The sequence below is a fragment of the Eurosta solidaginis genome, chromosome 5 (assembly GCF_040869045.1).
Source record: "Eurosta solidaginis isolate ZX-2024a chromosome 5, ASM4086904v1, whole genome shotgun sequence".
Taxonomy (NCBI): Eukaryota; Metazoa; Arthropoda; class Insecta; order Diptera; family Tephritidae; genus Eurosta; species Eurosta solidaginis.
This window is the reverse complement of record NC_090323.1, coordinates 46,524,563-46,548,651: the sequence shown is the minus strand read 5'-3', so window position 1 is coordinate 46,548,651 and position 24,089 is coordinate 46,524,563. Positions and strand designations below refer to the sequence as shown.

Here is a 24,089-nt window from a genome sequence, read left to right as displayed (position 1 = left end):
GTAGCTGGGTATATATTTTTATTCGCTTTAATTTACTTTTTTTTGTTTTCATAAACGCTAATGTCAAAATGTATTGTTTAAGCTCAAATAGGGCATTTTTAAAACAAATTCTGAGATAGGGCGTTCTTCAACCGAATTCTGAGAAACGGCGTTTTAGAAACCAAATTTCAAAATAGGGCGTTATTCAAAAGTTTTCTGGGATAGGCCGTTTTCAAAACGAATGAACATATGTATTTACATATTTATATATACACTAAGAGTTTTATGATTTCATTCAATTTTTTTTTTTCTTTTTTTTAAACCTTTCAAACAAACTTTTTTTTTTTATAAAATATATATACATATATATTTTTTTTCGATCTACATATTTACAAAAGGACGTGGCATGTGTATGCAGCAGGTTTTAGGTTAAAGCGCAATGAATTTTTTTTAATAAAGAACTGAGTTTTTTAAAGTTTTCTTGTTTTTAATTGTCGAGTGCACCAATTTAACGCTTTCTATGCCTGCATAGAAAACGTGTGCAAACAACTAAAAATCCAAAAGGAATATTGCTGGGTTCACTGCGCTGCTGGGGTGGCTTTCCGTAATTCGATATCGAACAAAAACGAGTATAAAATAATCTTTTTTGCATTCCGTAACACAAAATGTCGTCGCGTCGTATCGAACGTTCGATACAATCTGTTCGATAGCACATTAGGTGTCGAATTGCTTTTCGTAAGCTAGTTTTTAATGCTTTTGCGATTATTTGAGGAATCATTTTAAACTAAGGAGTCAGCAAACAAACGCTTTTCCCTACTGAAATTATTTTGATGATTCCAATATACTTTCGAAACACTTTTTGATACACGAGAAAAATGTACTCAAATTGAAATATGTAAACCAAAACTGTGTCGTCGAGCGTTCGATATCGAATTAAAGCATCGAGCTAACGAGTGTCGACTATCGAATTATGGAAAGCCACCCCTGCTCAATCACCACAAATATACACTGCTGGCCAGCGAAATCAGTAACCTAAATTTTTTTTTCACAAGTGTGCATCTACTTTAGCATTAAAATTTACATAACGTTAATTTTATTATTTTAGTATCTATCCTTCGTATGTAAACTTTTATTTAACATTCTCAAACGAACAATATTCATTGTCATTCAAAAAATATATATTTCATTTTTATATTAAGCCTAAAGTAGCATGGACAAAACAAATGCAAATCTTCATAACAGATTAAGCAACGCCAATGTTACGTCACTTTTTTGGTACCTTTGGTCTAACTGTCACTAAAGGGCCAATTAAACTTCCTTAACCCTAACACCATAGTCGTAACCATACCCATATCCATAACCATCTCCAATGTGATCGATTAATGGTGCCTTAACCTAAAAATCGTGAAAATTTCATAAAAATGAAGAAAACGCAAAAAATTACAAACATGTTAGACAAAAAATAAGTTTCTTAGTCATAACATATCCAAAACAATGAATAAAATCTACAAAAAGTTGTTAAATTCACCAACTCAAATATTTTTAGGTTATGGATATGGCGAGAAACCAAAACCCTATTGGTTGGCTATGGTATGGTTATGGCGTTAGCGTTATGGTATGGCACCATTAATCGATTAAATTGATTTCCATAAGGTTGGTTCGATCAACTGTTTTATCTGGTTATGGTAATAAGTCACCATTAATTGGCCTTTAAGCAACACCAATGTAACGGTACTGTTTTTGGTACCTTTGGTTTAACAGCCACTAAAATTAGCTTATATACAACTCATGATATAATATAGCTATGTTTCCTGCAAATAAATAATTGTTTATGTGTGGCGGTCGCCGTGGTGTGGTGGTCGCGTGCTCCGCCTACCACACCGAAGTTCCACGGTTCAAGTCTCGGGCAAAGCGACATCAAATATTTAGAAGCAAGTTTTTTTTCAATTAGAAAAAAAACTTTTCTAAGCGGTGTTCCTCTCAGCAGTGCTTTGACAAACACTCCGAGTGTATTTGTGCCATAGAAAGCTTCTCAGTGAAAACTCATCAGACTAAATTGGCCAGTCAACTAATGGAAAACAGTGCTTTTCTCAAAATTTAACTTGATAGGCAGTAATAGCACGTCCTATGTGAGAAGACCAGAGAATAAAAGATATGCAGCCCAAATATCCCTCGGAATTTCGCCGATTTTTTATTCCCATTGAATAAAATTAATGGAATTGTGAACAAGTACGGCTACACGGAGATATTTTGTAAGACGCAAGGCAACCACGGCGGCCGCCGTGGTGTGATGGTAGCGTGCTCCGCCTACCACACCGAAGATACAGAGTTCAGGGAAGACCCCCCAGCGGGTTAGAATATACCAGCGGTAGGTATGCCTGTCGTAAAAGGCGACTAAAATACCAGATTCAAGGGGTTTGTGTAGCGGGTTAGGGGGTCAGAATATACCCGCGGTAGGTATGCCTGTCTTAAGAGGCGACTAAAATACCAGACTCAAGGGGCTGTGTAGCGTAACCCTTCAGGTTGCCAGCGCAATATATAGCTTCTCCAAACCCTATTGTCAACCTCACCTATCCGCGGCGAATCCTGTTTCACTAACAGACGAGGCTCTGGCGACCCCAAGCTCGTCGTGGAACTTGGGGTGTGGAGGGAGGGATGGCCTTAAGGTTTAATTTGGCCATATAAATCGTTCCCGAGATGGTCGGGCTAGCACCTTAATGGTGCTGTGTTACCGGAGCGTACCGGATCCTTCGGGGAGCAACCTTATTGCTACAACAACAACAACAACCTAAAATCTCTTCGGAGGTTATCGCGCTTTACATTTATTTAATGCTATCATACGCTGAGTGGAAGATGCCAACGCGGGGGGTTGGCCAACAGGACAATAGCTCAAAAAACACACGGCAAAATAAGTTAGTTGAAAAGAAATAAAATTAATGTTGTGGAATGGCCACTACAGTCCACAGATCTAAACCCGATCGCGAACCTGTTGGGAGATGGGTAACAGGTGCATAGATAGAACTGACATTAGATATGGCATTGAACTTTTCAATGGCTCCAGGAAGCCTGGGATTTGATCCCGATGAAAGCTATCAATAATTTAATTGCATCAAAGCCGAGACATACAACCACAAAGTTTCATTCAAGTAAAAAATTTCATACAAGTGCAACGTTTCATATATGTAAGTACAAAGTCATAAAATGCAATGGGTTGGCAACCAAATGATATAAGTTTTATTACTTTTGACATTTTCTTACAAAAAGTTGCATTTGTTTTTGTACGTGTACTTTTTAAGTTGCTACACAAGTTAAATTTTTCCTTACATAAGAATTAATTTTGTTCAATTTAGAAATATAAACTAAAAGTGTATATACGAAACTAAAATAAATTAACTTTAAATCAACATTCTGTACAGTTTAATGATAAAACATATACAATTCAGCGTATATACTTGGCCACTACTACATACACACTTATTACTCCATGAACAACTTTTTGAGTTTTTTTTTTAATTCTTTATTTCAGCACTTTTTCAATTACATACATATATATATAGTTATTCACATATTTATGTATAAGTTAATAATAATTATTATTTGACCTTCACTATAGTACTTAATATTCCTTTTATAATTATTAATATTTTACAACTATAGGCATAAACTTCATAATTTTAAGGTTTAGTTGTATTTGCTTTTTTGTTTTATAATTTTTTTTGTTTTATAATATTTTTTTGTTTTTTTTTTTATCGTTTTATTCATTGTTTTCATTGTTAATATTAACACTTAAAAACTAGTTATTTGATTGCTATTTTATTAAATTAAAAATTTATTAAAACTATTTTATTTTTGTTTTTTTTTTTTTTTTTGTACAAGTTTCAAAATTAAAATGTTCTTTTAACATTAACTTTTTACACAGTTATATTAATGTATGATGTGTTTTATTTTATAAATAATTATTTTGTACTGATTTAGATTTTAGAGTTTTTACATCGTAATTTTATAAAATCTTATTATATCTTATTTTAGAAATTCATTTTATTTTTGTGTTTACGTCACTTTTGCTTTTTTTAATTTTTTAGTTCCTTTTTAATGGCATTTTTTTAGAAACATAATTTTAATGTAGTTGAGTTTTTATGTGTATATATACACATTTTATTTTCATATTTATTAACGCTTTAATTACTTTTAAAATGCAAGCACTTATTAAATAAATACATTAAAAGGTTAATCAAAAAGCATATGAGAAAAAAGTAATTCACAAAAAATTGTTCAAAAGAGGAATTTTATTAGAAAAATGATGTGTAAAATATAAAACTAAGTAGAAACTGGGATACAAAGTAATATTTAAAGTTATAAACTAAACTTTTAAAATATAATCTAAAATTGTTGCAGAAACATACTTTTTTTTTTTTTTGTATTCTTCGGGGAACTTTATCATGCGTCATAGCCGTTAAAATCTCTGCACGTTTTTATAAAAAAAAAAAATAATAAGAGCTTCTATTTATTTTATATATAGCAATCCAATTGATATTAAATATAAAACATTTTTTTGTTTAACTTTCTTATAATAAATTCATTAAAAATTAAGATGCAGTTAAACTAATTTTGAAGTTTTTATAAAATATTAACACATCAAAGTTAGTATATTTATGTAAAAAGCACACACTTTTACTGTGCGTTCTATTTTGATCTTAGCATAGCTTTTATTACAGTTGTTTTTAAATGGCTTTAATATTATGCGCAAAACTTTTGAATTTAAATTAAAAGTAAAAAGCATATTACTATTTGAAAATCAAAATCTTTTGCAAGTTTAAAATTTATTAAACTTGTTCTTGGTTAACATTGCTCTTCATAAAAAAAGCACGAAAATTTAAATCATTTCAGTATTTTGAAGTCAGTGAGCGCTGTCAAAATGTGCAAAATTTAATGCAAGAATATGTGTGTCAAATTTTTGTACAAAAAAAGTTAGGTTAAGTCAATATAAAAAGTTGGATCCGGTGAAAAAGTAAGGTTAGAGCAAAAAAAAATTAGGTTAGGCCAGTTAATCATATAATAATATTTATCCGACCTTCTAATTCTTAATAACAACAACTTTATAAGCCTATTTTATTTTTTTATCAATCAGGCAGTGAGCTTTTAGGGAAGCATAAAACAAAAAGCACCGCGCGCTGTTAATATAAAAAATGATTTCTTAGCGTAACATTCGTGTTCCATACTTTTCAAGCAAGGTTAGTTTGCTAATAAGTAAAGTACGTCACTAAACTATCGATGGATTTAGTTTGGATAATGTTGCTATCGAATTGCGTAAGTTTTTATATAGTGTTTATGATGTTACAACAGTACTTCGACGAGCACACAAACACTCAAAGAATTGCCGACAGAAACCTGAAATGAAAGTCTTTTTCAACAAAATTTAACCACAAAAGGAGCTGTTACCGAAATTGAAAAAGTTTATTTTACCCATGCAGAATATACATTGGATAAGCTGGGTTTGAGCTTGGATAGGAGTTTAAACTGTTAGAATATACAGATCGATCAACTACTATATCAAATATTAGTATATATCATGGGGTGGGTAACTTAAGCCGATATTTTTTTTTTTTTTTTTTTGTTAACTGAGCGAAGCTCCCCTTGTCGGTTGGAACTGCCATACTATGGTTTGTTTTCGCTGAATACAGAAAAATTTATTAATTTTTATATCGAATATGCCAATATGCTTATTATTATTAACCCTAGTGAGATAACGCACGTCTGTGAGACGTACGTCGTTTTAATTTTGCTTTCAGTCTCCCACAATCGTAAAGAGAGAACATTCTCATTCTCAATTTTCTCAGCTACCATTACCAGCTTGTCAGTGGGAGGTATTTTTCAGTAGTAACTTTTTTGTTTGCTGAACTATATACGATTGTTTTTTAAAAATACGTCTAAGAGACGTATCGTTATCTTTTACGTGACTACGTGACATGACTAATTTTATATGTAATTTTTGCCTAAAATGGTAATTTTAGCTAATATTTTTTTAAGTATAGTTTAAAACAGTTAATTCATTCAATTGAAGTACAAAAATATGTATTTTACTTTAATATGATTGCTATAAACTGAGGTCCTTCGAAAAATATTGATTTTTGTAAGGGCAAGTCCAAGACAAGTCAAACTTAATTTTTAATATATTAAAAAAACAATATTTTTCTTTGAAAAACATTTAAAACAAGTGGCAGAATATCAAATAAATGGTTAAAAAAAACAAAAATATACGTTTTTTTTTATATCTTTAGGGTCTTTAAACTTGAACACGTCTCTCAGACGCACGTTATCTCTCTAGGGTAAAAAAATAACGTTATCTTTCTAGGGTTAAGCTACTATTTTAAAATCGATTTATTTTTCATTCTCACTGCTTTTGTTTTAAAACTATTTTATCACTATTTTTATTTCTCAATATTTTATCAAAAATTGTATACGAAATTTTTGAATAATGCTACTTTTATTTCTTTAATCGAATTTCTCACTATTTTTATTTCCCATTTACTTTTGTTTACCATTACACTATATTTCCCATACTTTTCTCTTTCCCCATTATTTTTTTGTCAATATTTTTTAAGTTCCACAATTTGGTTGCCACTATTTTTATCATTAAATCATTTTAATTTTTCCACTTTTTTGTATATCCCCAAATGTTTATTTTCACTACTTTGGGTTTTCCAGATTTTTTTCTTTTTTTCCTATATTTGCCCCCTTTTTTATTTTCGTACATTTTCTTAACGCACAATTTTTGTTTTCCCAAAAACTTTTACTTTTCCTAGTATTTTTGTGTTTGAATTCAGCAAAAATCAATATCGATTCCACTGGAGTCGCTATTTTGTATAGAATTATATAGCTAAAAGGTAAAGTTTTTACCTCAATTATACGCCCAAAATTCTTACACCAGTGGTGCACAACGTCGGCCGAGCATCGAATACCAATGCAACACTTTTTGCATGCGCGGTTCAGGGGGGGAGGGACTTTATTTAGTATTGACTGTATTTTGTATTGACTGTAATGAAATATATAATACTAATCTACATAGTTGTTTCTTATCACAAAACGGCTTTTTACTAATTTTTAATTTTTCTTGCTTTTTTACGTTCTAGGGGGGGCAGGACATTTTTTTTTAAAATGTTGCCAGTGTGTTGTTTTCATTTTGAGTTTGCCATCTCCTTTTGACAATCCCATCGACCATGCAATGAAAAAATAAAATCAGCTGATGAGATGAGCCAACCATATAATTTAGCCATGAGTAAATCTATAAAATTGTCAATGAAATTAGTTTGCTACAAGATACGAGTTTATTTTAAATTTTATCTCTTGCTTTTTTATTGGCATCAATTTTTTTCTATTTATACAGTTTTGAATAAATTATTATGCGTTTTTTGTTTATTGTATATATACATAATGGCTTATTAACAAAAAATCGAAAACTAACGAACAAAGTTTAAAAGAAATGAAGTAATTAAAATAAAGTGCTCAAACAAACTTAAATGTGCGCGCAGAAAAGGTTTTTTTTTTTGTAATTAGTGCAATTTTTACATGGAATTAGACTGAGAATAAAAAACAAGTCATATTTTTTAGAACCAATGTATGTAAGTAAATAAAATGCTGGTTGTTAATATGTGACCAGGTCTATGAAAAGGTGGCTTATGACTCAAAAAAAAAAACAGCTATTTCTCGCAAAAAAAACAACTGTTAGCAGCTTGTTAACATATTGTATGTATGTATGTGAATGCGTGTGAGATATTTAAATATTTTATAAAACACAAAATGCTATAAGTCGATGCAAAATGTTAAATAGTTTTTATGAATTCAAAACAGTGGCAAAGCTGTGGCCAATCAAGTGCCAAATGATGGTATGCTACAATAATCGACCGATTTTTGTTTTTTGCTTCGAGCCAAGCTTTTAACAAACATAATAACAATGGCGCACAAAGCAGAGAAATAGCAAAGGTGAAACCAAAAAGTTGCAGCATAATTTTAAACTACTTTGAGATTTGGATGGATCTGTTTCACTTAATGACTTGAAACCTTACTGAAAGTTTTGACTTTTCTGAGTATTTTTCTTAATTTTTATTAAGGAAACAGTTACCCATATTGTCATTGTCGTCGTCGTCACTGAACGACGACGACGTGTTAAATTTGGTATTGCCATCGTTGTTTTCGATAACTATTGACGGTTCTCGACACATGTTTGGTATTGGCTAAGCAAATTTGCTGTTGTCGTCGCCCTCACACGACGCCATTTTTGCCGTCGCTGTTTTTACTGACGACAGAATGAAAATTTGTAAGTAAAACATTTCTTTTTTAATTAATTAAATATACAAACATGCAATATGCATTGTTTTTTTTTTTTTTAAATATTCAAAATGAAAATAACGAGTGCGCAACAATTCGAGGTTCTTGGAGCTGGGCTAGAAAAAATCGGAGTTATTTCAGATTTTTTTTTATTGAGTCTAAGCTCCTCTTTATTATTTTCGTCACTAGAGCTCGCACTACTGTCATAATAAAACATTTTTGTAAAATCTTGAAATGAAATATTTAAACAAATCTCAAATGGCGAAAATAGATACAGAAATGGTAAAAAAAAAAAAATCGAACAGCTGATCCAGAAATGGCAGAGATGGTATATTTTCCTTTCGTTTTATCGATAAATTGTCGTCGTCGTCTCAATAAGCTTAGCCAATGCCGATTTGGTGTCGAAGTGAAGACGACGCCGTTACGATGTGACGTCGATTGAAAAACGACGACGATGTCGACGACGACAACGACAATAAGGATGAGTTTTAAAAAATTTATAAAAAAGATATTTATTTAAGTCATTTTATTCTGCACACAAAAGCAAGACAATGCGACATATGCATACAACTAGTAAAATATATTTTTGCTAGAAATCACTTGAAAATTATATTGAAATATTAACATGCCGCCAACCTAATAAAAACACACGCAAGTTATTTTCTGGCAAAAATGTCTCATGCACATACAACTTGTATGAGAGCAACAGAAATTGAATTTGCTGCGTGAAAACCCAACGCGATTTCCAATTTTTGTTCTGCGTGACATTTCAGTTTGACGTTTGCACACATGCTTTACATTGTCGCAACGCATGCTTATTTCGGTTAGGGCAAAAAACGCCGGTTGTTTGCATGCGCTAAAAAAACGCAGTGCGTTTTTATTAGGTTGGCTTGTAAGTGACGGGATTTATGCAATGGCGCAATTTTAATATAGTTAATAGTTTTCACTGAAATGTTTTTTTTAATATTTAATGTTTTCTAACTATAAAAAAAATATTATTTCTACAAAACCAGGCCCTACAAATTTTACTTTTTAAATGTCAATGGTCGGTTTCACGCTGAAAGCACGGTATAATCATCAATACAACCGACTGCAGCAGAATTGTAAATGCGTTGCTGAAGCTTTTATTATCTCAATTAACTACGGCTATCGCCCACAGCTTATTCTTTGACATCTGAAACATTACAGTGTATAGTCGACCACTTAGATTCTAAAGAAGTTTATGCCATTGTGGACAAAACAAGCGTGATATATTAACCGTCAATTGTCTGACAGCATGTTCAAGATGGCTACCTTTTAACGTTTTAGCAGCATTTTGACAGCATGTTCAATATGGCAACACATACATACGGTCGGCTATCTTCAGCTAGTGTTAGAAAGAGATATAGCATCAGATCACGACAGTCACTTTGAAAATTAGGTGATCCATTCTATTTGTGATTTTGACGTCTCTGCCGAAGATATCACACTTGTCTTATCCACAATGGTTTATGCTTTATAATATAAAGTTATAATAAAAATTGAAGGAACTACTTTTTAAGCAAGCATACAATAATAAGAAAAAAATAAAAATGTTAAAACTCAACAAATTCAACTGCAATATCTGCGTTTGCTTTCCACGCTGCGCGCAACACTTAAAAAATGACTTGTCGTTTGACTTGCTTTAAACACTTAATAAGTTTTTTCCTTTATACTAATTAACTAATATTAATTTATATTAATTATTTACATACCCGCTGTAATTAACTAACAATAATTTTTATTTTATTTACACATTTTATAATTAACTTCATTTAAGATAGTAGTTTCTTTATAAGCCGTTATAAACTAAAAAAAAAACCGTTATTATAAAAAAAAAGATTATACTCTAAATGAAAGTAGCTACTTTTAAGTTTTTGTTATCTTAAACTCGTTTGTAAGAAGCGAGTATAGATAGTATCTAATTTAAAATTCATTTAAATCGCTGTATATTTTTCATTAGTAATGTGTTTTTTTTTTGTTTTTGTTATTGTTTATGCTTGGTTTTCTGTGTCCGGTTTTCAAAACTTTTACGAACGCTTCAACATATATATTGTTTATTGCTTTTCGATTCGTTAAGATTATATATCTTGGTTTTGAGGTTTTAAGTAATTTGTGTATTATAAGCCAGTATATACATATACATACATAAATATTTAATACACAATTTAAAATATGTAAAAATACATACATATTTATGTAAGTAACAAAATTTAATACCCCTCATACGTAACAGCAAACAAATCTTCCAAGAAAAAATTAATTATCTTTCAAACTTGCTAAAAATCGCAAAGCATAAAACGTTATCTCCAACTTCGAAGTCGAGCGAAATTACTTTTACTGTACCAGCTCTCCGTTTCGTAGCAGACCTTAAGGTTTTTGCTTGATGTTGACTAGGCTGAAATCTTGCCCATCTTCAAACTAGATTTTAACTCCATTTGCATTAAATATTGAACATAATTCTCACTTCCTACACATTTACATCATTTCACGTTGCTGATTCATTATCAACATTTCTTGTTCTTTCGGCATCATCTTTGTTTGGCGTGGCAGCCCGCGACGCATTTGTCATTGGCATCTCGGCATTTGTTGTCCTGACATTGCTGATACTACTGCGCTCGGGGCTTGCACCGCGTGAAGATGCACGGGATGTTGACGATGAGGAGGAGGATGATGAAGAGGATATTTCCTCAAGACAATTGTCCAAATTGTCTGTAGATGAAATGCTGCTGGTGCGATTCGTATAAAGATCACAGTCTACAAACAAAGAGAAAACAATAGTTTATAATAAGGCAACATGGTTTTCCAAAAAATATTTATTTATTTAACACAATGTTTGTAAACCGTAAGAGAGTCGATTAAAGCACATCAAAGATTTTAATTATAAAGTAAATAATTTCAAATTTAGGGGATTAAAATAAAATTAATATTACGCCCAAAGTAAACTAGCACTAATAAAAATAAGAGTAGCTTATATTTAAGAAGAAAGAAATAAGAACAGAAAAATAAATAGAGAAGTAATTGTACTGTATACATATTATTCACGTTGATCTGAAAAAATGATAAATCACTCTTTTGTAATTGCTCCTACCAGAGAACTGCAAAAATCACAATTTTCTTGATTTAATCACACACTAAAACTTGCATTCACATTCAATCATGCGAATAAACTCATAATTGAATAAACTCAGCATCTGTCTTTACTAGACTCCGTTAGCATGATTGCGATCGAATGACCGAACAGGTTTTGCGTACGATTGTATTGACCAAACGAAGGCAAGCGGAGAATGAAATCAAAGCACGATAATTAGTATCGTTTAACAGACATTGGTGCTTTATCGGTAACCGTATCGGTAACCTTATAACAGCAATGTTTATATGTAGCTTGTCGCCGTGACGTAAGGGCAGAATAATCATGCAAATATACAGACGCATGGAGTTTTCATATTTGCCTTTTCATTCCGATGAATGTAATCGGTGTTGAGGCAAACGAGCAAACGCCTGAATTGATTATATTCACGCATGCAATAAGTTGGTTCATTTTAAATCAATGTCGATTATGTCCGTTTAAGCAAGTTGGATCATTGAACACGATCATGTTGCCCAATGTAATCGAACGTTTTTGTTGTTGTTGTTGTTGTTGTAGCAATGCTCGCCCCACCTAATAGCCGCGACCGATCACAAATTGTCATCAATATCCTCTAACGGGAGTCCAAGGAAACTTGCCGTTTCAACAGGGGTGGACCATAAGGAAAGGGGTGTTAGAGGCGTTGGTTCCACTTTACAATTAAAGAGATGGTTGGTGTCATGTGGGGACACATTGCAAGCGGGGCATACATTTTGTATGTCGGGGTTGATTCTGTATAGGTAAGAGTTTAACCTGTTACAGTATCCAGAACGAAGTTGAGCAAGAGTGACGCGCGTTTCCCTGGGGAGTATGCGTTCCTCCTCCGCGAGTTCTGGATATTTTTCTTCAAGTACTGGAGTTCACCAAGGACCTGCTTGTGTTTTTTCGCTTCATACGGCTGGGTTGGTTCTCAGGTGCCGTATTTCCTCAAAATGCTTACGGAGATGACTCCTTAGGCCCCTAGGCGGTGCTGGTTCGTCAATCAGATGTCTGTTGGGATGCCCAGGTTTCTGGGTATTCAAAAGAAACTGTTTGGTCAGCATCTCATTTCTCTCCCTGATGGGGAGTATTCTCGCCTCATTATGCAGATGGTGTTCTGGGGACATAAGAAGACAGCCCGTGGCGATTCTGAGAGCAGTATTTTGGCAGGCCTGTAGTTTCTTCCAGTGGGTGGTTTTTAGGCTTGGCGACCATATGGGTGACGCATAGCACGTAATCGGCTGGCTAATTGCTTTGTATGTGGTCAAGAGCGTTTCTTTATCTTTTCCCCAGGTACTGCCAGCAAGGGATTTGAGGATTTTATTACGGCTCTGAATTCTTGGAACAATTGCGGTTGCGTGCGCACCAAAATGTAGATCCTGATCAAACGTCACACCCAAGATTTTGGGGTGTAGGACAGTCGGTAGCGTAGTGCCACCAACGTGGATGTTCAATATGGTCGACATTTGGGGCGTCCATGTTGTAAATAAGGTCGCGGAAGATTTAGTCGGTGACAATGCCAGGTTTCGCGAGGCGAAAAAACTGGAGAGATCAGGGAGATAGCCGTTTATTTTATTGCATAGCTCATCGATCTCTGGGCCTGGGCCTGTGGCCATTATTGTGCAGTCATCGGCGTAGGAAACGATTGTGACTCCTTCCGGTGGTGAAGGTAGCTTAGATATGTAGAAATTAAACAAAAGCGGGGATAGGACACCACCCTGTGGCACCCCTTGTTTAATTCTCCTTTGTTTTGATGTTTCGTTTCTGAATTGCACCGATGCCTGCCGACCACCCAGATAATTTGCGGTCCACCTTTTAAGACATGGGGGAAGGGTAGACCCTTCCAGGTCTTGCAGTAACGAGCCATGGTTGACCGTATCAAAAGCTTTTGATAGGTCTAACGCTACGAGTACTGTTCTATGGTGGGGATATTGATTCAAAACGCAATTTATCTGGGTGCCAATGACATTTAGCGCGGAGGTAGTGCTATGGAGTTTTCTGAAGCCATGCTGATGAGGGGCTAGCTGCAAATGTGCTTGGAAATAAGGGAGCAAAATGGCTTCAAGCGTCTTTGCCACTGGCGATAGGAGAGATATCGGACGATATGACTCACCTACGTTAGCTGGTTTCCCAGGCTTTAGTAGCGGGACCACCTTGGCCATTTTCCATTTCTCGGGTATGACAAAGGTGGAAAGAGACAGGTTGAAGACATGCGCTAAATATTTGAAACCCTCTTTCCCTAGGTTTTTAAGCATCGGCATGGCTATGCCGTCTGGGCCCACTACTTTGGATGGTTTAGCGCGACCAATGGCGTCCTCAACCACTCTAGCGGTGATGGTAATTGGTGACGCGCTGAGTTTGTGTTTATGTGCGTGTCTATTGGCTCTCCGTCTATCTTTGTCGACCGTAGGATGCATTATATATTGTCGGCAGAAAGCGCTCGCGCATTTTTTCGCATCCGACAGCACCTTATCGCCAAAGGCGATGGAAACTTTGTCTTTGTGCTTAGTCGGATTCGATAGGGACTTTACGGTGGACCAAAGTTTACCCACACCGGTAGAGAGGTTACAACCTCTTAGGTGCTCTTCCCATTTCGCCCGCTTGTGTTCGTCTACAAGCAATCTGATGCCTTGGTTTATATCCCTTATTTGGGGGTCGCCTGGATCAAGCTGTCTTATATGGTCGCGTTCCCTCGCTAAGCACGCGGCCTCCGCCGGGAAGTGGGGCCGGATTTCGGGAATTCTCCCGGCGGGAATGAAATGTGCCGAGGCGGATTCAATGACCTTACGGAAGGCACGCTCCCCTTGGCGGGCATCAGTCGGGATAGGGAGGGCAGCAAAGCTGCTGTCTGTTGCAGATTTATATTCTTCCCACTTTCCTTTTTTGAAGTTTATGAAAGTGCGTTTTTCGGTGACGATGAAGTCGGCGGTACGCTCGAACGAAATAAGTATGGGCAGGTGGTCGGATGCCAATGTTACCATCGGCTGCCAGTTGACGCAGTTTACGAGTTCTGCGCTCACGATTGAGATATCTGGCGAACTGTGACAGCTTCCTACCATACGTGTGGGGGCGTCTCCGTTTATTGTGCAGAACGTCGTTTCGTCTATTTGATCCGCCAACATCTCACCCCTACTGTCCGCCCGCAAGTTTGAATGCCATAGGTCGTGATGGGCATTGAAATCGCCTAAGATAATGCGATTGTTGCCAGTGAGTAAGGCCTCGATATTAGGGCGGTAACCACTGGGGCAACAGGTGACAGGAGGGATGTAGATGTTGATGATTTCTAGATTTGCATCGCCTGACCGGACAGATAGGCCTTGACGTTCTAAGACATTGTCCCTGCGGTCGATGCCAGGATCAAATATATAATATTGCACAGAGTGGTGTATAATAAACGCGAGGCCGCCTCCATTTCCGCTCTCGCGGTCTTTCCTGTGGACATTATAACCAGAGCAGGTCTGCAATGCAGATCTTGCTGTGAGTTTAGTCTCTTGAATCGCAGCAATGCGGATGTTGTGCCGCTTCATGAAATCGACTATCTCCGTAATCTTCCCAGTTAGTCCATTACAGTTGAACTGCAGAATTCTGAAGTGCATGAGGGGTGACGCCGCCACTCTAGGGGTAAGTGACGGGTGACTACGTTGTGGAAGGCCAAGACGCAATTGCTGTTGTGGCCTTGGGACTGGGCGCCCTTGGGCAAGCATTGGGGTACCCGGATGATTTGGGTTTGCGACCTGGCAACATGGCGCGATGAAGCCCGTCGAGGGGTTGCCGTCGCGGAGACCAGAACATCTAGGAAAGTGGCACCACCCAAGGCAGGAGCTGCATTGAGCGGATGTTGCAAACCTATATATTCTGTGCTGGCAGACGGTGCAAACGGAGGCAGGGACTAAGAGTCTGTTTCCCTGACCTGCACGATAGCTGCCAGAAAATAGGGGGGAGAAGAAGACGGGGGCAGGGACTGATGCTCAGCATTGCTACCAGCTCTACTACGAAGGTAGTAGTTATGAGTGGTATCAGCTGTTTGAGTTGTTGGCGCCGTGAGGCGCGAGCAGCAGCGGGTACTTGTTGTGGCTTGCTGAGCAGCGAAGCTGCTGAAAGGTAGTGGGGATACGCTTAGGCGTAGACTACGGAACGCCCTTGGGCGTGAGCAGCAAGGAGCCACAAAAGATTTATAAAAGTTACGTGGACGTCGGGTTTTGGGATCAAGCCCAGAACAACCTGTCCGATGCAACCATCCCTTGCACGAGACACACTGAACAGAGTATGACCGTCCTAAAAAGATTCTTTTCTGGCAAATGCAGCAAAACCATTTCTCAGGACCGGGGTCAGGAGACGGACCCGGATTGGGTTCGATACCTTCCCGGAGTAAGAGAATATGTAGCAGTCCTGCTGCAAGGAGCTGCTGGGAAGATGACAATTTGTGGGAGGGACGAAACAAATTAAATGGGGTCACACTGAAATGACAGTCCTTGGTCGGGAAAAATCCCGAGTCGCTCCGGTACATAGAACCGACTGCCTTGGGAAGCGGAACGTTTTTGTGTTCGATTTTTGCTGTTCACTGGCTCCTACCCATTTCAGCCTTCAAAGAATCGGGGATAGAGTTCCAAAGCCTTACAGCAGTTTCTTGCGGCAATATAATAAAAAAAAAGTTTGTCTCTTGCCTTATCGATTGTACTATTTATAGATAACAAATTATTTTAAAATAGGAAAATATTTTATTTAGACTATATCAAACTTTTGGATCAATTTTTTTAAACATATTTTGAAATTTAAAGATAATATATTGAACATAATTTTTTTTTATACGTATATATGTAAGTACCACCACACTATTCACTAACTTAGTTTAAACGACTCGAAATACTTGACATTTGAACTTTGTTCTCATAGTAGAAAGGTGGCAGCACAGCTTAACGAAACCTAAAAAATGCGAAAAACAAAAACAGAAATGCCAAAAATACATTCCGTATTCTAACTGCTTTTGAGTCATTATTGTGCAAGTTTTTACCTATTTTAACGGTGCCCCCCATAAAGTCACAAGCACATTTTTTCAGAAAACATTCGTCAGAACCCTTTTTTCAGAGAGACAAAATTCAGAACTGAAGTCTCAGAAGTCAAATTTTAGAAGTCAAATTTCAGTAGGCCGATTTCAGAACGCAAAATTTAGAAGTCAAAATTCAGAAACTAATCAGATGACAGAAAAAAAACAATTTGTGGATAAAACAAATGTGATATCTTATCCGTCAAATGCCTGACAGGATGTTCAATATGGCGGCGCATAGTGCCGGCTATCTTCAGATGGTGATAGAAAGATACAGCGATAGTCAATAAAAAATCGGGTGATCAATTCTATTTGTAATTTTGACGTTTATGCAAAAGATATCACACTTGTCTTATCCACAGTGTAAAAAACATTTCTCTCGTTTATTTGGAAGGTATTTTGTACACATAAAGAAATAGTAGCACAATCTAAAATTTTAAATTGTTTTCCGTTTATCTTTTTTTTTATTATTTTGTGTTTGTTTTTTTTTACCTCCAAAGGTTCCGCAACCCAATTTGTCAATGGTTGCGCTAATACCTTAATGGTGATTTGTTACCGGACCGTATCAATCTATATCCGGCAAAGAACCATCAACTCGTCCTGCGAGGAGTGTCTTTATCGTTAATACAAGAACACCAACAACAAATGAATTTACAATATTAAAAAATTGTTACGGTCTGCTGTTATGGTCTACGGTTACGGTCCACTTGGGAGCGTTTTCGTGCGAACACACCTAGTGACTGGCGATGTCATGGGGCGAAAGTTGCGATACAAAAGTATCGAAACAAAGAAAGAAAAATTCGGTGATCACTAGAAAAAAACCACGGGTTTCCGCAGATCGAAAAATCTTTTTTTCTTTCCTTTTCCTGGTTGGCAGCGGACGGAGTAAGTCAGACGAGAATTAACAATTTATAGTGGCTTAGCGATTGGTGTGCTTTGAATGCTTTTTTTTCCTGGTTGGCACGCGGATCAACTGGGGATTACAAATTTATTGTGGCTTAGCGATTTGTGTGCTTTTAATTCTTTCTTGTCCTGATTGGCACGCGGACGATTTATGTGCTTTTAATTCTTTCTTGTCCTGATTGGCACGCGGAGTTCGCATGCGAGGGGCCACTCGACATATTGGCAACAACGACAATTCGAGGAAGGCCTATTAGCCAAAGCGTTTAATGCCCCGAAAAGCGTTTAAATTCTGCGAAAAGTAGGGGTTGCATTCGCACCAGCACCACCAAAACGCGCCAACCACCATCGCCGGTGCAACCATAACCATCACAACGCACCAAGCACCACCAACAGCGCCACCAAAACGCGCCAACCACCATCGCCGGTGCAACCACAACCATTACAATGCACGACCACCAACCGTGCCCACCAAAACCGTGCACCACTACTATACAGCGCCACCAAAACGCGCCAACCACCATCGCCGGTGCGACCACAACCATTACAGTGCACGACCACCAACCGTGCCCACCAAAACCGTGCACCACCACTACTACCGCGCCACCAAAACGCGCCAACCACCATCGCCGGTGCAACCATAACCATTACAACGCACCAGGCACCACCAACAGCGCCTATCATTACAACGCGCAATCACCATCGTCGGTACAACAACCACCAGTTGCAACGGACATAGGCCTGCGCCACTACTGTCAACAGCAACAACAGGCGGCACCACAGCCCACAATACCAGCTACTACAACAATACCAGCAACAACAACAACAGCAGGGCCGACTGACATAGGCCTGCTGCAAATCCCGACTACGACAACCAACAACTACATTTAAAGCGGTGAGTTCGTTCCGCAAAGCGGACAACTACAATTTTCTAACTTAGGAATTTTCATGTTTAAATTTGGTAGTTTACTTTTTTTCAATCAGATATGTTTTATTAACCAGTTTTACTCAAGCCTTAATAATATCAAGGGTGGTTATCACCATCAAATTAATAGCAACTAGCAGCTATATAAGTAAGAATATAAACTAATATATGTAATTCAGCACTACTTGGAAAAAGAAAAAAAAGAAAATTTGCTGAACGATGTTCAAATAGTACTTCTAATTTAGAGTAGGAATATATGATTACCTAATCAAATTGACTATAATTTATAATGGACTATTATAATTCATAATCCAAATATCTGGACCATAGTTTCGTCAAATAAAACCCATGAAGTACATTTTGACGAACTGCTTACTTACTGTCCTTTGTTTCCCTTTACTTTAAGTTCAACATTAACAAAAACAAAAACCAAAAAAAAACACAAAATTATAGTTGCATAATGCATATACGATTTATTTAAGAATTTCAATTACAAAGGTAGTCAGTAAACCGTTCGGTTATTTAATTAATTTAATCATGCTTTTAAAGCTCCTAATTAAAACAAGAAAAGAAGGAAAATGAAACAATATTTGTAAATTGAATTTGTCTTAGGATATAGGCAAAATGTATACGTATATATATATATATACACATATTTACTTATTATCCATAATATAGATTAGAGAGTGGCCAATGAAGGCATCATCATAAATACATATGTAGAATTACGTAGCTCGCACTAGATTTATAAACATACAACATACATACCTAGCCTTAATTAATATTTAGGTAAATAAGGGCGCGGATTGTCATTGTGGGAATAGCAATAAACTATTAGGCCTATTGCCATGTACACGTATTAGGCACATATATTTTGCACATCATCAGGTCAGCATCTTTGGGATACGTTTTAGCGTATAAACAGTAGGAATTTTGAAATAACAAATAAGAAAACAAATAGAAAAAGGTAACCCAGATAATAGAGCCACTAAGCGATCTTTAACTAATACAAGATTGAAGAGGCGAAGGGTAATTAGAATTTAGTTCCGACTTTATTATAAAATATGAAAGGTGTGCTAAAATATTTGTTTGATTCTTCTTCACGAAACAACACGCTCATAAACAGAGAACCCCAACAAACCAGATTCGTAGTTACCACACCGGCACAGGTATCGATTACACTCAACTAGAATTAGTAGCATTTAACGCACCAATACTAATACCTAACCATAGTTACTAATACTTACCCCTGAAGTACTAATGATTAAATAATTACCTTAAAATTTTCCAGTTCTCTGTTTTAACGAAGTTACGTGCAAATATACGTACTCTGAAATAATCGAATAGTCCGGACAATCCGGCTAATTCGAATAATCTAAAGGAATGCAGGCCTTTTAAAATTTCTGAGCGATCATTTTTCTAAAGCTTTTCGGTCTAGTAAGAAGGATTTGAAAACGGCAAAGTGTGCGACCATTGCCGCTAAGGAAAACAAAATAAGGAAAGGGGATTGGTTTAGGAGATTTTATTTCTTTCCTTCGCTGTACATTTTTTTTGTGATACTTGGATGAGTCCTAGTATAAATCTAGATGTATTGCACTCGTTTCCCTGTATATACGTATTGTCGCAATCAATTAAGGTCTTAGGCCAGAACGTTTGTAAGGAATATTATCTTGCAAAAGCAAAATCAAAGCAGACTCAGTTCTTTTATTATCCGCGTTAATCGCAGATGCGAATCAGATATAAAACCTAGTTAACTTTCAGTGATGACCGAGTCCTTATCCTTGATCGTGATTTTGTAAGATTGACCATTAGTTAGTTTTAGACTTAAGAGGTTCACCTCGTATTAATTCGATATATACCCAGATATATTTTGAGTAATGAATTTGCAATGAATTATAAATAAAGTGTGTGTAATGGGAATGTTGACGTTCATCTTTATTTAGAAGGCACTAGGTAGGACAGGTAAGGGGCCACCGAAATTTAGGTGCGTCGGTGGCCATGGTATTTGAGGGTGGGCAAAGCACCGGGCGTCGCAACACCACCCTCGGCGCCCCCTATATATATTCGGCCCTCTTTGTTTATTTTTCTTTTTGCTTTCCTTTTCAGATTTTTTTAATTTTTATTTTCAGCGTTTTTTTTTTTTTTGTATTTTAAATTTCATCAGTTAGTAACCGGTCATTTCCGGTTCGGTTAGCTTTGTCTCCTTTTGCGTTAGATTTTTTTTTGAGTTTTTTTTGAATTCGAATTTTTTTGAATGTTAATGGTCTGTCCGTGACATCCGGTTCGGCCGGATGTTGTTTTATTTTGAATTATAAACGTTTTTAGTCGTCTCTGCGCTTTTTGACAGCTAGTTTTGATAGGCATGATAGGAACTTTTTTCTGTTTATGGCGCAGGAACAGTAAGGTTGGCAAGGACCCGCCCCAGCCGACAATGACTAGCCAATGTGCACCACTACATCATGCGTTTCAATAACAAAATGCTGGCCGAGGTCTTTATATATTTTTTTTGCGTTTTCGATGTGGCTCGCCTCCAGCTGCAGTTTTATTTCTGTTATTGCCTGTTCGTTTTTTATTTTATTTATGAAATTAAATATATTAGGGTGTGTCCCAAACGCACTTCGAATGACGTTGTGCCACCCTTCGATAGAATTATTTGTTCGGGCTTCACTCAATTTGGTGCTATTATACATAATATATCCATAATTCGATTGGATATAACGCCTTCTTTCGACGTTGCTGTGTTCCAGGAAATTACCAGAGGCTGACAAAAATAATTCAGAATTTAAATTTCTTAAGTCAAGTACGCCAAGTACTCAAATGCAATTTGATTTATAAATAAAGCAGCTTTTCGTGTTTGAAAGTATTTAATTAAGGTTCCGATTTTCTTTTTTAACTAAAATTGCCAGAAATATTAATATCGTGATTTTTAACGCAGCAAATTTACTTGCCGTTTGTTTAACAACACAGTTGTTCGTCGATAAACAAATATCGATACAAAATCGTTACTGAATAACAAAATCGTTATAGTTATCGATTCGCAATTAAGGCGACGGCAAATGTGATTAAAAAAGTTAGTGAATTCCACTACCCGCGGACGTACGTAACGACAACAGAACAAAATGTGCCGAGGCGGATTCAATGACCTTACGGAAGGCACGCTCCCCTTGGCGGGCATCAGTCGGGATAGGGAGGGCAGCAAAGCTGCTGTCTGTTGCAGATTTATATTCTTCCCACTTTCCTTTTTTGAAGTTTATGAAAGTGCGTTTTTCGGTGACGATGAAGTCGGCGGTACGCTCGAACGAAATAAGTATGGGCAGGTGGTCGGATGCCAATGTTACCATCGGCTGCCAGTTGACGCAGTTTACGAGTTCTGCGCTCACGATTGAGATATCTGGCGAACTGTGACAGCTTCCTACCATACGTGTGGGGGCGTCTCCGTTTATTGTGCAGAACGTCGTTTCGTCTATTTGATCCGCCAACATCTCACCCCTACTGTCCGCCCGCAAGTTTGAATGCCATAGGTCGTGATGGGCATTGAAATCGCCTAAGATAATGCGATTGTTGCCAGTGAGTAAGGCCTCGATATTAGGGCGGTAACCACTGGGGCAACAGGTGACAGGAGGGATGTAGATGTTGATGATTTCTAGATTTGCATCGCCTGACCGGACAGATAGGCCTTGACGTTCTAAGACATTGTCCCTGCGGTCGATGCCAGGATCAAATATATAATATTGCACAGAGTGGTGTATAATAAACGCGAGGCCGCCTCCATTTCCGCTCTCGCGGTCTTTCCTGTGGACATTATAACCAGAGCAGGTCTGCAATGCAGATCTTGCTGTGAGTTTAGTCTCTTGAATCGCAGCAATGCGGATGTTGTGCCGCTTCATGAAATCGACTATCTCCGTAATCTTCCCAGTTAGTCCATTACAGTTGAACTGCAGAATTCTGAAGTGCATGAGGGGTGACGCCGCCACTCTAGGGGTAAGTGACGGGTGACTACGCCTACGTTGCGGAAGGCCAAGACGCAATTGCTGTTGTGGCCTTGGGACTGGGCGCCCTTGGGCAAGCATTGGGGTACCCGGATGATTTGGGTTTGCGACCTGGCAACATGGCGCGATGAAGCCCGTCGAGGGGTTGCCGTCGCGGAGACCAGAACATCTAGGAAAGTGGCACCACCCAAGGCAGGAGCTGCATTGAGCGGATGTTGCAAACCTATATATTCTGTGCTGGCAGACGGTGCAAACGGAGGCAGGGACTAAGAGTCTGTTTCCCTGACCTGCACGATTGCTGCCAGAAAATAGGGGGGAGAAGAAGACGGGGGCAGGGACTGATGCTCAGCATTGCTACCAGCTCTACTACGAAGGTAGTAGTTATGAGTGGTATCAGCTGTTTGAGTTGTTGGCGCCGTGAGGCGCGAGCAGCAGCGGGTACTTGTTGTGGCTTGCTGAGCAGCGAAGCTGCTGAAAGGTAGTGGGGATACGCTTAGGCGTAGACTACGGAACGCCCTTGGGCGTGAGCAGCAAGGAGCCACAAAAGATTTATAAAAGTTACGTGGACGTCGGGTTTTGGGATCAAGCCCAGAACAACCTGTCCGATGCAACCATCCCTTGCACGAGACACACTGAACAGAGTATGACCGTCCTAAAAAGATTCTTTTCTGGCAAATGCAGCAAAACCATTTCTCAGGACCGGGGTCAGGAGACGGACCCGGATTGGGTTCGATACCTTCCCGGAGTAAGAGAATATGTAGCAGTCCTGCTGCAAGGAGCTGCTGGGAAGATGACAATTTGTGGGAGGGACGAAACAAATTAAATGGGGTCACACTGAAATGACAGTCCTTGGTCGGGAAAAATCCCGAGTCGCTCCGGTACATAGAACCGACTGCCTTGGGAAGCGGAACGTTTTTGTGTTCGATTTTTGCTGTTCACTGGCTCCTACCCATTTCAGCCTTCAAAGAATCGGGGATAGAGTTCCAAAGCCTTACAGCAGTTTCTTGCGGCAATATAATAAAAAAAAAGTTTGTCTCTTGCCTTATCGATTGTACTATTTATAGATAACAAATTATTTTAAAATAGGAAAATATTTTATTTAGACTATATCAAACTTTTGGATCAATTTTTTTAAACATATTTTGAAATTTAAAGATAATATATTGAACATAATTTTTTTTTATACGTATATATGTAAGTACCACCACACTATTCACTAACTTAGTTTAAACGACTCGAAATACTTGACATTTGAACTTTGTTCTCATAGTAGAAAGGTGGCAGCACAGCTTAACGAAACCTAAAAAATGCGAAAAACAAAAACAGAAATGCCAAAAATAAATACATTCCGTATTCTAACTGCTTTTGAGTCATTATTGTGCAAGTTTTTACCTATTTTAACGGTGCCCCCCATAAAGTCACAAGCACATTTTTTCAGAAAACATTCGTCAGAACCCTTTTTTCAGAGAGACAAAATTCAGAACTGAAGTCTCAGAAGTCAAATTTTAGAAGTCAAATTTCAGTAGGCCGATTTCAGAACGCAAAATTTAGAAGCCAAAATGCAGAAACTAATCAGATGACAGAAAAAAAACAATTTGTGGATAAAACAAATGTGATATCTTATCCGTCAAATGCCTGACAGGATGTTCAATATGGCGGCGCATAGTGCCGGCTATCTTCAGATGGTGATAGAAAGATACAGCGATAGTCAATAAAAAATCGGGTGATCAATTCTATTTGTAATTTTGACGTTTATGCAAAAGATATCACACTTGTCTTATCCACAGTGTAAAAAACATTTCT

General features: G+C 37.3%; 1 protein-coding gene across 18 annotated transcripts in view; it reads right to left on the bottom strand.

Moving 5' to 3' along the window:
- LOC137253089 (platelet binding protein GspB-like) overlaps positions 1-24,089 on the bottom strand; it is a 260,125-nt gene that overhangs the window by 153,267 nt on the left and 82,769 nt on the right. The window contains exons 7-8 of one of the 18 annotated variants that reach the window (XR_010953724.1): positions 10,543-11,079; positions 5,369-7,261 (exon numbers count right to left, since the gene is read on the bottom strand). The exons of 16 other annotated variants lie outside the window; for them this stretch is intronic. Coding sequence is in view for 1 of the 2 variants with exons in the window: in XM_067789449.1 (XP_067645550.1) it covers positions 10,811-11,079 (269 nt within the window). In the remaining variant the exon portion in view is untranslated. Of the gene's footprint in view, positions 1-5,368; positions 7,262-7,303; positions 11,080-24,089 lie in introns of those variants that run through there. One more of the 18 variants, XM_067789449.1, reaches the window with a different exon arrangement.